The sequence below is a fragment of the Netta rufina genome (assembly GCF_964035555.1).
Source record: "Netta rufina genome assembly, chromosome: 10".
NCBI lineage: Eukaryota > Metazoa > Chordata > Aves > Anseriformes > Anatidae > Netta > Netta rufina.
The window spans coordinates 7,510,617-7,525,742 of NC_140133.1; the positions used below are offsets into that span (position 1 = coordinate 7,510,617).

The 15,126-nt window shown below is 47.8% G+C and overlaps 1 protein-coding gene across 2 annotated transcripts in view; it reads right to left on the bottom strand.

Moving 5' to 3' along the window:
- IP6K1 (inositol hexakisphosphate kinase 1) overlaps positions 1 to 15,126 on the bottom strand; it is a 33,850-nt gene that overhangs the window by 7,400 nt on the left and 11,324 nt on the right. For both annotated transcript variants that reach the window (XM_084293007.1, XM_084293006.1), the window contains one exon: positions 87 to 432. In XM_084293007.1, the coding sequence (XP_084149133.1) occupies positions 87 to 309 (223 nt within the window). In that variant the 5' untranslated portion in view covers positions 310 to 432. The remainder of the gene's footprint in view (positions 1 to 86; positions 433 to 15,126) is intronic.

Below are 15,126 nucleotides of genomic sequence, written 5' to 3' on the forward strand. Positions count from 1 at the left end.
AATAAAACGAGACAAAGAGACAGCAACACACCGGCAGCTCCAGCAAAGTGAGAGAAACTGCATTCCGAAACGACACCAGGCCTCACCTTTGTACTCAGGTGTGAACTCCTTCATCTCGGGGGGCAGGGACTCGTAGAAGCGCTGCTCTCTGGTGATGAGCGGCTTGCAGACGGTGTGGTCATCGTAGCGCATCATGCTGCTGTGGCCGCCCACCTGGTGAATGAAAGGCTCCAGCAGGACCCCCCGGTCTCCGGATCGAGTGGCATTCTTGCCATGCTTGCCCACTTCCATGGTTTGACAAACACACATTGCGTTGGGCACCAGTTGCACGCTTGGAGCATGGGGAGAGCCACATGGGCTGGGAGATGCGGCTCAGCAGCGGTCGGGCAGCCACAGGGCAGAAATCCTGGCTGGCCACTTCCTTACGATGACCTGAAAAAGCAAAAGGAGATTCCTGTAAATGGAAGAGCACTTGCATTCGCTCCTCAACTCCTAGGAAAGTCTCTAGCACTTATTTATATCCACAGCTGCCTCTCTTTCCTTCTTTATTTACTTCCCATTTGCTCCAGCATGCACCTCGCCATCTCTTTAATCTTGTAGGTAAACACACGGATTGGGAGGCAATCTCACACACAGTTTCTCCAACAGGGTTGACAAAAGACAGGGAAACCAGGAACTCTGAATATTCTGAGCCTCACACCTTTAGAAAGTACTATTTCCTTCCTTCAGTTCATCTCATCGTTCAGGCAGCATGGTAACAAAGCGCAAGCAAAGCCAAGCCCACAAGTGCCTGCCAGTAAGGATGACAGAGCTACCACAGGCAGAACATCCCAAGAATCTCAATCCCACTCCTTGTGCCTCTGCATTTTGAGGAGCTAAATGACTCAACTTGTGTTCACTTCCTACCACAACACCGTTTCCTCTTTCTCGTACTCACTTCTCTTCAAGCTGTGACACGACAGCTTCTCAGAACAAGCACGCTGCACTCGCCCTGCCATCGTGCACTCGCTGTGTTCTGAATGCCTTCCTCTCGGATTCCCTCCTTTCCTTTATTGCTCCGAGCCCTTCAGGACAGCAGCTGTTTCCCCATGCTTCTACCTCCTCACACAGTAGGTCTGGGCTTTCTAGAGGTAGGCAAGAGGGGCTGTTAAATCCAGCTGAGAACAGAAGTGCTTTGGAGAAGACAGATGCTCTTTAAATGCTTGCCAACTGCCCGGCACAGCCAAAGGATAATGGAAAAGTAAAACTACCCAAATTCTCTCCAGATGCTTTGCCCTTTCATAGCTGTCCCTGGGGCTGCTGGGGAAAACACAGGATTTCCTCACAGCAGGGATCTATTTGAAGTCTTTGGTAGAAGAATGACACGGCAACTTCAGTCCCTGAACTCATCAGATCTCCAGTTTCTCAGCACGGTCACACCCAGGGGCAATACCTGAAGGCTGAGGGGTCCTGCAGCACGGCTCAGGCTGTTCCTCAGCCGGCCACGGGATGTCCCTGCAGCCACACAACCCAGCCAGATGAGGTGCCAGGGTCAGGAAGTTCCCTCCTCTCCCATTCAGCAGTGGGAAAGGTGCAGCTCAAGAGATCCTGACGCTAAACTAAGGGTGCCCCTTCCTAACACGTTTAACCCAATCTGACCCAAAAGGTCCCAGCACCACAACGCTGCTCTCTCCTTCTCAGCGTTCCCTCGCACTGGATTTTGGGATAACGCGAGCGGACGTCCATCGGAGTTGAATCACCCCGCTGCTCCCATGGAAAACATTTCCTTTTGCGGTTAGATGACCACACAGCTACACCCGGCGTGAAGGGAACGAGGGGAACATTCGGCTCGCTGGGCTGGGGAGGAGAAAACATCACACTGCAGAAATGTGGATCCGTGTCTAACCTCACACAGAGCCTGAGTCATACCACGAGGACAAAAACACGCTGCAGATTTCTCCCCTCCCTCTTATTTGCTTTACCAACAGGACAATTCTAGCAGCAGAGGCTTGCCTGTGTGTGGTGGTGGTGTTTCCAGCTGCTTGATGACAGTTAATATCCAAGAAGCGAGGTGCCAGCACCTGCAGCAGATCAGCACTCCGCTTTCCAGGCTTGGATCTCCCCATGCTTATTCTGCATCGCCTTGGATTTGGTTTCTTTCATTTTGCCAGTGATTGAAGCTGAATCTTCAGCTGCTCCAAGCACGGGACAAGCTTTACTTTACACCTTCCCGTAGTTTAAACGTCACGGGACGAGGGAGATAAGAGACTGCTGGGCGATAACAGCAGTTACCGTACCCAGGAGACACGCACATCACCTCCAGTCCTGGGACTGTTCCCAGCTTATGCTGAAACCTGAGAGCAAAGTGTCTCGGGGTCTGCTTCAGCAGTGACAGCAGGAAGCACCGACACCCGCAGCTGAGCGGAGGGAGATGATCCAAGCACGCTCCTTAACCTCAGGGGGAGGTCACAAACACCCAGGCAGGCACACACACGCCCGCCCAGCCCCTGGCAGGTCACTCTCACCGACAGGAGGCTGCCGGAAGATTTCAGTCACCAGAGCAAGAGATGGAAACCCTTGGCCTGCTTCAAGGAAGAAGGCTGCTGAGCTAGGAATACGCTACCTGAACTGTTGTGAGGACAGCAGCAACCCACACCGGGGAGTCCCTCCAGCCTTCTCCACTGCCCAGCCTGCAGATACCTGAGAGATGACTCAAGATGTCCAAGGGCTCCAGGGAAAGTGATAACAAGGGCAGGCTGCAGCCTCCGAGAAGTGTCCCAGGCTGGCTGCCAAGGATCCAGCCACCCCCAAGAGAAGCACAAAGGGAAGAACCAGGCTTCACACGCTGCCTTGGGGGCAGCTGCTCTGTTTCCCACCTGCAGAAGAGGAGCGGTGAGCACGCAGTCAGCAATCCCTGCGTGTTGGTGAGGGCCACGCAGCAGCGGGGCAGAAAGTAACGGCATTTCTGCCAGGACACTCTGCACTTCCTCAGGAAAGGATTTCCTCATTAATTCCTTGCGACCTCCAAGGGAATTCATATCCGTGAAGTTGCAGTCCAGGGACACTGAGCTGTTAACCCTGTCAGTGAAGGACAGCTCAGCACGGCAGGTTACAGGTGTGTGGTCACCCCCGCGAGGCAGTGAGCGGCACACAGAAAGCCTTCTGTGGCCACCATGCAAGACAAGGAGCCGGGCACCAGGTGAGCAGAGTCCAAACCCCCCTTACAACTGCTCCACCTCTTCATCCACACCCCCTCAACAAAGCAGAGGATATCCAGTGTTTTCCTGCACACAAGCATGAGAAAAAAACACTTTGTGGGATTTCACAGACGAAGTTCAAGCAGCAGCTAGCTACAAGGCTTGAGAAAACGGAGATGTTCTGTCACACAGCTTAGCAGCACTCCTCAGGGTAACTCAGAGCAAAGGGTTATTACTAAACATGGACACCATCCACAACTACAGACAGAAGAATCCCAGCAGTTTCAAACAACTATAAAGCAAAAAAAAAAACACCCTATTTGATGGCCTCAATATTACTCATCCTTCCTCTGTTAAACAGAGGCACTGGTTCAACTATTTCAGCTGGCTCATGAAGTTCAGTCCTTCCAATTAGGCTGAGATGTTGTGTGCAACCCCCACAGCAGCAGGATGACGACCAGCTCAGCCAAGCAAGCCTCTTGGTATTGTCCCACTTAAATTACCCCTTACTGGGAGAGGACTGGCCCTCCAGTATTTACATCTAGATGCACACCTACTCCAAATCCAAGGTACGTGCCTCATGTTTCAAACACTTCGTCTCTAGCAGCAGGGGCACAACGAGCAATAAGCTGCATTTTCTTGTACTGACAAAACCTTTCCAAAGAGTCAGAAAGGGCAGGTAACTCTGCTCTTCATAACCACGAAGGGGGGTAACGCCTCAGCTCTTGGTGGCATTGCCCACTCCTCAGTAACAAGCAGTGCCCAAGATCCTGCTGGAGCACCAGGACAACACAGTCTGAGGGTATCAGCCCTGGAAAAAGGCAGGGGGAAGAGCAGGGATGGCTTCTTGGATGGGTCACTTCAGGTGACAGAGGAACTGGGCTCAGAAGGCACCGTGCACATGAGAGGCGGTGGCAGAACTTCCCTGCGATGGGTGCGAGAACTACAGAGGGCACATCGGGATGCTGCTGTTCCCACTCTTCACAAGCTGTCTTGGATGGGAATACTGGCAGTGCTTCATGACTCACCAGTAAAGCTATTTTCTACCAAAACAAAGAGAACAAACATTTTAAATTGTGATGCATTACACAACAGAGCCGACTGCATTAAGTACCACTGACCCGTGCCTTCATCACAAGCAGCTGGCACGTCTCTCTCCAGCATCACCTTGCTGCAGCTCCTAGGACCATGGCCTGCCCCCAGGACCTGCGGTGCTGCAGAACAAGGGCAGGGAGGACCCAACTTTTACAGAAGAAAACCCAGCCTCCCACTGTGCTGTGATGCAAGATCAGCGTCCCACAGCACAAAAACTGGCCCACGGGCCTGAGACATGGCAATAGAAGACTGAGATGACTTCAAGGACCTCTGCACAGAGGCACACCCCTCCGAGAACCTGCAGCAACATTCAGGATGTAACCAAAAACATTCACATTCAGCCAGTCTGGCATCCTGGAAGCTACAATCCTTCCTGGTCTGCTCGAGTGCTTAGTTTTGGATCCTGAGCCTCCCCTGGGTCTCGTTCGGTGCTCCAGCAACTACCAAATACAGCTCTTTTTGGAGACGCTACCCTCACCCCGGAGAGCACGGCTCTACAGATCGAGGCCAGATAGCAGAGCACTACAATGACATAAATCAAGAGCTGAACAAGTTTTAGGGAACATTGCTGCAGAAAGCCAGCTGAGGAAGAGCAGCACTTAACAGTGGGAGCAGGGGGGATGACCCACCACACCGGAGCACTCAGGCCATGGAGAGGGCAAGAACCACTCCCAGGTGTGCTCCCCGTGCCTCGAGCTCCACAGAAGCACGCTCTCTTCACCAAGTTTTCCTGTCAACAGGGCACAAACGCACCAACTGCTGAAGTGCATGTCAGGAAAGAGCCTAATCTGCTTTGAGATGGAGCCTGAGTGAACTTGCAGAAAGGACCACGTGGAAAATAAAACTAAGCTTGCAGAGGGAGTCCTTAGGCATACCCTGTGCTTGTCTTCCAGAGCTCTGAATGACAACTATTTGTGCCCTGCTCATATCCCATGAATCACAAAGCTTCATTGCTTCTGCCAGCAGCCTCTGAGTCCAAAAATGTTCTGATTTGCTTCCTGAGAAAGGAGAGGAAGCCAAGCCTTTTCAGCCCCTCCTGAGGTCAAGCTCTGCAGTCTTAACTACGGCTGGAATGCCTACAGCGCTCAGCAGAACGGGTGTACCTGGATCTGGGATTACAGAAGATTATTTTAGCTTCCTTCAGTTTAGAGGGCAGATCAGCAGGCACTGCAAAGGCCCTGTTACCGTTACCTACACACTCAGCACAGCACACATGCAGGGAGGGACGAGGTGCTTGCTAGACCCAAGGCGCAGACAGCCCTTGTTTCCTCACGCTGGCACGCTACAGTGCTCACTTCTTTGTTTTTTTTTCCCCAAGAAGCCGTAGCACAGGGCAAGGCATTAGGAAACATCTGTGACAGTTTGCAACATACGGAGCAGGTGCTCTGCAACACTTTGCCGACATCTGTCACGCTGCTGTCTGCAAGCAGCACGGGGCACCTTCCTGCTCGGTTCTGACACCAGCTACGGCCCAACCTCAGGCTCCAGAGCAGCAAGGCGCCGATCGAATACGCACCCTAACAGATGGCTGCTTCATCAGTACCAGCCCAGAGCATTTTCTTTGTCCAGTATCAGCTTTGTATTTCATTGGAGGGATGAGAATGTGACAAATGCTTTCTAGAGGACAGGTTAGGGAAGATCAGTGCTTACGAGGCCCTGTCGGTCAGCTTTCTGTGCATTCACTTCTGGCTTCTCTTCATCTCATTGACGAACACACAGGTTCCCTTTAAACTACTCCACTGCAAACACTGCTGCTCAGCACAGCTGCTCCGGTGGTCAGACAGCTGGAAAGGAACTTATTTTCAGCCATCACAAGCCACACGAATCAACTTAACCCATCAAGGAAAAAAAAGAATAAACAACACTTCTTGAAGGGGCTCGTAGCAGAAAACTCATCAGCAGCATCAACAGCAGAAAACTTTGGTCCTTCCATTCATAAAGTTTCGGGGGGAATCAAAAACACTCAGTCACACTGATCCCATTAAATTAAAGAGACTTGGCTCAAAAACTAACTTGGAAAGAATTTGCAACTCAACTTCTAGTCTGAATAAGCAGAGGGAACAATTCCGTGTCCTGCCTCAAAAAATCCTGTGTTTGAAGCTTTCATTAATGCTGGTAGCAAAGCATTCTTGCTCTCCAGTCACAGACCTTGTCCTCTTCCACAAGAGTAAAGCTTAAATAAACCAGTCACATCCCTAAGGAAGTGCTGAAGGACTACAGGATCCTCCTGCTAACTCCACCCAGGATCCTCTCCAGTACAGGAAGAGGATGGAATACCTCTGCTGAGTTCAGCACCAAGAGCACGTTCAGAAGCGAAGCGCTTTCATGTCAGCTGCAGGTACCAAGTTCCACAGCCTCCACGGCATCAAAAGGTGAGAGCTGAGCAGGTGAAGGCAGCGCAACAGCCTGCTGACACAACACCCCCAGCTCATGAGTCAGTACTGGCAGTGCTTGTGCTGAACTGGAGGCCAAACACCCTGCGCAGCAAACTGCTGCTGGCAGAGAGTCAGGAGGTGTAACACGCACAGAGCCAAGTGGGTGGCACTGGGGAGGGGTGCTCCGTGCCACAGGGGCTGCCCAATCAAACAGGTAAGGATCCACAGCAAGCAGTTCAAAGTCTCAGGTTTGTGCCACGATGGTGAAGAGAAAAAGGGACACCTTGTAAGCAAGCTCCCACCTCACCTTCTCCAGGTTCAAAAGCTCCCAAAAGCTCCTGGAGGCATCAAAGCCAGAGCCGAGAAGTCAGTTGAGCCTAATCTCCTCCAGGGTGATGACTGGCTCCCGGGCTGAAAGATGCTGTCATCACACACTGTGCAAGCAGCTCTAGAGCCTGACCTCCCACTCACACCTCCACACAGACTCGACAAGTAGGGACGGCTCTGCCTCTTGGGCTGCTGTCCCTCAGGCTGCCAACGAGACAGCTGGAAAGCTGGGGGGAAGATAGGGAAGGATCCTCCCAGCTTGTGCAAGAACATGAGAAAATCCCAGTGAGGGCACCCAACTCCAGATGAGTGCGGCAACAGTCAGTTTTCAGACTTCAGGTGGTTGACAGGAACCAAAACTAACTTTGATTTAATGGTTCTTACCTGCCACACACGGGAAGTAAAGCACAGAGGCTGAAGGGAGGATTCTGCAAGAGGAAAAACGGTCAATTCTCAAGAGCAAGGCACACGTATGAACCACTTTCAGAACTACCTTACAAGAAATTCTTAGAAGAAAAAAATTAATTTAGAGGTTAAGAGGTTTCATATACCTGCACTTCATAAACTTAGATTTTACTTTCAGAACGTGTAAAAACATTGAATTGAAGGGAAAAATACTGGGTGTACAGCTAGTTCTGCATCTCTCTCACTCTGAGATATCAGAGTCAGAAAACATGCAAAGGCTTGATCTGCTCAAGCAAAAGGTGCATGTTGATACTTCATTCATCCACCATGTTCTCCCTAGTTTGATAAGACAGGGCAGATTTTGGGGTGGAGACAACTGCTTGTTTTGGTTTCTCTTTAAAGCGATCCTCTACAATGAAACCAACTCAATCCAAACGCCTGGCTTCAAAAAAAAAAAAGAGAAATTATTTATGTTCAGACTTCTTTTGGCACCAACTGTGACAAATCAGTTTCTAATTCCTCCTTCAGCTATTTCTTCAGAGCACGGTTACGCAGACAACCCTTTGACAGCTGCACCAGCATGAACAGCACCCTCCCACTCAGCTCCGCGGTGCTGGTAGAACTGCTTGCAGCGAAACAAACCAGGGAACCGATTGAAGTTAAAAATAAACCAGCATTTTGTTTTGTTTTGTTTTTAAGGATCACTTTTCAGCTCAGGTCAGATCCCCAATCTATTGTGCAGCTGTACAAACAGTTGTATCAGCACAAGGTGCCAGAACTGCTGATAGTTATCCCTGTGCCTAAAGCCAACGTTTACATTCCCAGCTCAACTCTTATTTCACAGTTGCTGTAGAACAGGATCACTCACTGAGCACGTAGGGTACTTCACTGCTGCTGCCCGCAGCTGCACAGAGGGTCTCAGACAAAATGAGGTCACGCTGATGAGTATCCTACAAGTATGGCAAGGCTACCAAGTTCCCTTGAGCTGCTGCTTGTCCTAAGTTATATGTCATTGGGCAGTCTAAACACTGAAATAAATATAAAAACATGACTAAGAGTCACTGATGCGAACGAACAGCTTTGGGCCAAATTCTGAAACAAAACTCTCATAGAAATTGCCTAACTATTAACTCTCTTGGTGAGCTTCCATTCAAAAAACAAACCTCCAAGCCTACATGACGTGCAGGTTCCCACTGTTTTGAGGGCTGTGACATTCAAGGAGCCGATCTGCAGTTTTACCAGTCCTCAACCTGATTTCTGTACTTCTATGTAAGTCAAAGATGGAAAACCAAACTAAGCACCAGGCAGTGATGAAACGCTAGCATACTTTAGAAGTGACCACAACAGAAAGACTGAAGGCTCTTTTCCCAAATTACCAGCTCGAATACTGCCTGAAACAAAACCAACTGAAAAACTGAAAATACTTCCCATTGGACGGCTGCTTAGCAACCTACTTGAAAGGTCTTCGTTCCCAGTTCCCTGCTTTCAGCTGGTGACAGGTACCCACATCAGACACATCACAGGCCATTATGTAAGGCTTTCTCATTGAAGACACAACACAAAAGAATGAATAACTATTAAGATTTGACTTCTAGAGCAGGGTATGAGGCATGTTAATGAAACAGCTTCAGGAAACTGAGATTCCTACAGTTCCTGTTGTGTCTGCTCTAGAAGAGAAGAATCCGTCTGTAGGCTGCTCCGCAGCCTCGCTTTGTACAAGATGTCAAATCAATCCACGAGGAGACAGAAAACTAACAAAACCAGTATTTGGCAAATCTTTTGTTCCTTAACACACATCTTGGTGTATAGCTCCACCATGGCTTAAGTAAAACCCAAGTCAGCACTCTTCAACCCCAACCCCTCTCCTGAGCCAGCAGTGGCACTCACCCGGCTCCTGCTCAGAAACTAAGCTGGCAAAAAAAAATTAACCTGAGGAAAAAAATAAGTGTTTTTGCCAGTGTGGCTTCCTGAACTGGTTTAATGCCAATGCTACTGAAAGGAAAGGGGAGAATCATCCAGCAGAGAGGAAGGCACGCAGAGGAGAAGCGGTGCCAACGTTATTCAACTTCAACTGTCCTGCAACCACGTGCTCAGAAGTCTCACCGTGACTTTAAAGACACATTGCTGCTCCCAACAGAAAGGTCATTCAACACTCTCAACTCTCCCAGCATCTGCTTTCTGCCAGCATCCTTGCCAACAGTTAGATTAAGGTCTGATCTGGTAGGAAACTAGGTGTGCAACATAGAAAACACAACAAGAAGCTCCTTGTCTCATCCAGCCGGGTCAGGTCTGGCCCAGCTCAGCGAGGTCCTAACAAATCTGAACCAGGTGGTTTAACAGATCCAGAGCATCAAAACACAGACAGAAAACTGACTAAACATAGGGGAAGAAAGGCTAAAGCTAAGCTTCAAGTAACTGTGAAGCTGCTCTCTTACTCATCACAGTCTTGCTGTGAAATTTTGTCTGAGTAACATTTATATAAAAACAAACTTTTGCACAAAGGATTTAAATTGCATATAAGAAAATGAACAGTTAATTCTTCACACTAGGTTCTCAAAACACATCATTAATACTCCTGATATCTTATTTCCTCAAAAATAAATCTGATTGATTTGTTGCCAGCCTTACTTTCAGAGCACGGGAGCTACTAAAATATATGTATATGGGTGAGTGAGAAACAGCCCCTTGCGTTTAACTAAGGCAGGGCAAACAGCGGCAGCATGTGCAAGCAGCACTGAGGAGCAAAGCCAGGAGGATCAACGACAACATTATACAAACAACGCTGATTCATGAACAGCAAAAAATTCTTCAAAACTGCTGCCTGGGTTATGTCTGTCAGACCCAGAGAGGGGACAGCCTCTCCAGGTACACTGAAGGTGGCGTGAAGCTGGAACAAGCAATTCATCCCCTGCCTCGCCAAAAAGGGGTCTCGTGCTGTCAGCAGCACCCCAAAAGCTGTATGCATTCACCTCTTGTCTGCCGGAGACTTCGCACTTCACCATTTGCTGCACGCTGCTGTACCTTAATGCTAGTGACATTGCAGGGTCTTCTCAGAAGAATTTCACTTATTCCTAAGGTATGTTTGATGACTTGAACCTGAAACCGTTTCCACATGACCGACACCTGTTTTAGCATTCCTGGAAGACCTACTTTTACCTCATGGGCACTGCAAATTCAATTTCTGCGGGTCACCTTGCTGCCATTTAGCAGTCAGTACACTGAAGTCCGGGCTACTTCCATACAATTCTCTCCTCCAAAATTCAGAGCTGAAGCTGTCTCTCTCTCTTGAACGTGCAAGACAGTTTCTAGCACTACTGTAGTTGGACAACCTTGCACAAGAGTAAGGTTTTTTCAAAGAAAACAGCAGCGTGTTCATGAGTAAGCACTAACATCTCCATAAATCACTACAATATCAAATCACAGAGTAGGAAGTTTATCTTAATAAAATCTGCTGACACTTAGTGATCAAACACTGGAAGTATTTATCTTTAAATAGCAACTATTATAAGATTGTTAAACATTACAAAAATTTGGTAAAGACAGCATTTAGGACTGCATTTAGCCACCTGACTTTCCTCACAGCTCTCACAAGTAAAACACGCACATGACAAAATAAGGCCAGGGTAAAGCTGCAGTGAAGAGGCACAGCACTAAGCAGAAGCACGTGGCTACATGTAGACCAAAGCATGCCCTAAGCACCTCGCAACTAACAGACTAACACCTGCACAGAGCAAGCCTTTGACATTCCTGAATGCTGTCTACAGAGCAAGTCCTAGACAGTGATCGGGAAATTGTTTCCCTATTACCATTAATAGTGCATGGACGTGAAGCACTACATGCTGCTGTGCAGGTGAACATAAACAGTTTTGCCTTCACAATGTAATCCAAGTTAAAACATTATGAATTCTGTAGTTATGAAAAATGTAAGTTTTCATGAAGAGAAATCTTAATGGGTAGGAACACGTAAGTATACAGCAGCGCTGGGAACAGAGATTTATGATGAGAATTAACACTTAAGAGGTAATCATTTGTCCCAAACCAGAACAGACTGTAGTCACTGAGATTAAAATGTGCTCAGGAACAAGAGAAGCATGTGACAAACACAGCAGAAGAGCTTCTCAGATGCATCTGTAAGAACACTGAGGTTTTGGCTGTTTTAGACCACACAGCACAATACCTAGGGTAAGCCAAGAGCTGCATTTTAACCAGCATGTAGAAGCTACGCTGGTAACCAAAGAAGCACAAAAGCCATAAGGAATCAAACCTGTGAAGAGATGCTACAGAAGTTATAAACATAGCAGAGCTCAACTGTATTCCTTAAATAGTTTTGGTAAAATAGGATGACCAACAGCCTTCTCAGAGACCAGTAACTGAAAGACAAACGTAAGTAGCTTGTGGCAATCTTGGATTTTCGTATCTGTTCTCAACTTGTGAATTATGATGCTTTTAAGTGGGAAAAACAACTGATAAAAAGCTGCAGTTGCTGCAGATAATTGATTTCCACAGAAAGTTCCACAACTAGGACAAAACAGAACTTCTAATTGCTATTTTTAATTCTGCACCACCAAAAAAAAAAAAAAAAAAAATCAAGACAAATGTTATGTAAGACCATTAACCTCTTTGTTCATAACCGGCACCTTAATTTAGCACACTACCACATTAGATAGCATAATCTGAATTCTTAATGCCAAAGTGCAGCACCAGCTGCCGCGAGGCAGTAACGGCAGTAACTGAGAAAAGAATCCCAAAGCAAGCACCACATAATGAATTTTGGAATTACAGTTCCTCAGGCACAAGCAGATATTCCTCAGCCTGTGCAGCCCTAATGAAACAGTACTCTTCCAGGCTGGGAATCCCCAAAAGATTATCAAGTGTTCACCCTGCACCTTCCACACGTTGTGAAATCCACAACTTCGTGTCACTTGGAGTTTGGAGGGTGGGCTGGGGGTGACATCTCCTGTGGTATCTCACACCATTTGCCAACCCCTGAACATAATGCCGCAGGGAAAACCTTAGGGATAGGGAAGAGAAATCAAAGGACATGGCAGGTCTGGACGGGCAAAAACCTCTGGCTCACCTGCTATACTGGAAGGTGGGTCAAACCCAAGGAGGCTGCAACCAGCTGAAAATTAAGTTACTTTACATTTTGAGCCTTTTTTTTTTTTTTTTTTTTTTTTTAAGCAAGCTGGCCTCTCAGCATTTCACACACATCTTCGATGAGAGCTCACACCAGCTTTGACTGGCTTAAGAAGAGCCGGGCACTGCACACAACCGCAGTCTGGTGGTTATCGTGTGTATGCAATGACCAAGTGAAAAACAAAGCAAGGTACTCTCTAAGAACGTTCATGTCAACCTCCCCATATACACCACGAAAAGACTGATGAATTTACACGGATAAGCAACAAGACTCGTGAATTTCAGCCAAACAGACTTTTAAATACTGCCATCCATCCATCCTTATCGCGTTGTAGTAAAGAACGATGTTCAGGAGGAAAAGAAAGATTAAGAGCCTACTTTCAAAAGCTATCGTCCTGCTGTGTTGAAGGAGCTCTCTGAGTTACCACTTCACCCTCCTCTGACTCCATTTACTCTCTGCAGCATTCCCTGGTGTGCTTATATTCATACAGCAGCCATCCAGACCATAATGTCCCAACTCACCCACAAGAACTCTGTGGGGCTGGACACTGGAACAGGCATTGTCCTGAGGAAGCAGCTGCTTCCACCATTCGAAGACAGAAAGGCAGCCTAACTTAGCCGTGTTTGTTCTGTCTGTATTCCAGGTTGTCACAGAAACCACAGGTCTCTTTGCAGGACGTAAAACCAACTCACTGGGGAGTTGCACGGCCCCATTTCTAACGTGCTAGACAAAAGCACCTCTCCCCCATTGTTGGCAAGGCCGAGTAACTTTAACACAGGGAAGCCAACTCCATGAAGAGCAAGCCTGGGCCCTCCCAAAAAAACCTGAAGTTTCACGGAGAGACTTCTCAGCTTTAATTCAGAAGAATTTACAAAGTGGAATAAAGAACTAAGACTGTTACCCACACAGATGCAAAGCAGCCAAACTGCTCTAGGTACAGAACTGACAATGATTTCTAATGCCTCCGTGTTCTCGTGGTCTTTACATGCATAATATCTCAGTACAAGATGTGTGGGAGTGGTAAGAGAAAACTCAAAGCTGTTTTAATGCTCCCCGAGTGAAAGGGGAACCAGAAGACAAAACATTTGTGGCCGAGGTCACTGCTGCAGGTTTGTTGCATCTCTTCGTGCACGCCCACACTGCCAACGTGGTGGCAATGCCTGCTGTGTCTGAAAGCAAGCACAGAAGCGTATCACAAAAATAAAAGTACACTTTTATCAGACTCCAGAACTCCTAAGTCTCCCCTGCCCCCTTCTGGGAAGGAGGTGGATTTGAAAACTTCAATATCTATTTGCAAAGATAAAATTGTTTGCTTGGGCTAACAACCAAAAGGAAACCCAGAAGGTGCTTTTGCCCCAAGCAGGACTCCCTTTAGCAAGGACACAAGTATAATCAAGCACATCTCCTTCAGCAGAGACGGACTCGAGCTGGGTTTTCTCCACCCACACACTAAAGCCACAGAGAAACTTGTACCTGCCAGAAAGCGGCCTGACAATCCACAGCCCAGCTGTTCTGACTAAGCCAATTCGCTGCTCAGGTTGTGATGCAGACACGCAATGCAGACTCCCTGTCCTTTCCCTCCAGTATCTACACCCCTTCCCCAAAATGAACGGGGAGATAGCAACTACAGCAAAACTTGCACAATATGCATTAACTGCTCAGAAGCCTTCTCCACAAGTAACGGAAATTGTACTCTAGCAAGCTGCTGACTGAGAGCTGACTTCAGCAAAAATCCCGTTGCAGTGACTTGCCAACCTTTATCTCAAGATCTTAATGCAGAAGACAAATAAACCTCATCGGGGCCAGTGGAGAACAATTCTCCCACCTGCTTCTTCCTCTCACCACTAACAACGAAAATGTGCTACCATTTGTGCATTTTTGCATTCCACAGCACTAACAAAGAGTTCGGCTTCCCCTCCACCTCCAGCATACAGCCCCGCAATACACTGCTGCTCCGAAAACTTCCCCAGATATTCAAGCACTCTTCTCGTGTCCTGCTTTACCTGTGGGCTACTGAAGAAAGACAAGCAAAGTCCTGCTCCCAGCCATGACAAAGGGAAGGGGCTTTCCAAAGCCATGGAGCACAGCGACTGTTAAGCAGATGTTTAGGAGCTGTAAAGAGAAACCTTTCCCATTTTGAAGGGAGAGATCCTGCAGTAGACATCCAGGAACCCTACCAAGGAGCACACCGAAAACTACATGCTCTGTGCTCTCCTTCCCCATTGCAGATTCAGGTGATAAGGAGCAGGCACTGACTCTTGCACTCAGGAAGCAGCACAGATGTTTTGTTTCCTAGGAATGAGGACAAAATCTAGATGTAAACCTATCAAGTCTGAGAGTTCATCAAAGCCAAACAGCAACTTGCCACAAAGAACCATCACAAGCGAGCTAATGGCTTCTTTAACGCCTTTCAAAACCCACATTTAATTTGGCTTGCTTCAAACACTCTGTAAAGCAACTTTACAATTATTACGATATGCTGTGGACTGTGACACCACTCTGATCCATCTCCTCCTCAGATCTATACACTGCCTTTCCCTGAGCTGTCTGAGAATTAATTACATGGAAAGGAACATCATTAGATAAAGGGATTCCCAGCAACTGGCTTCTT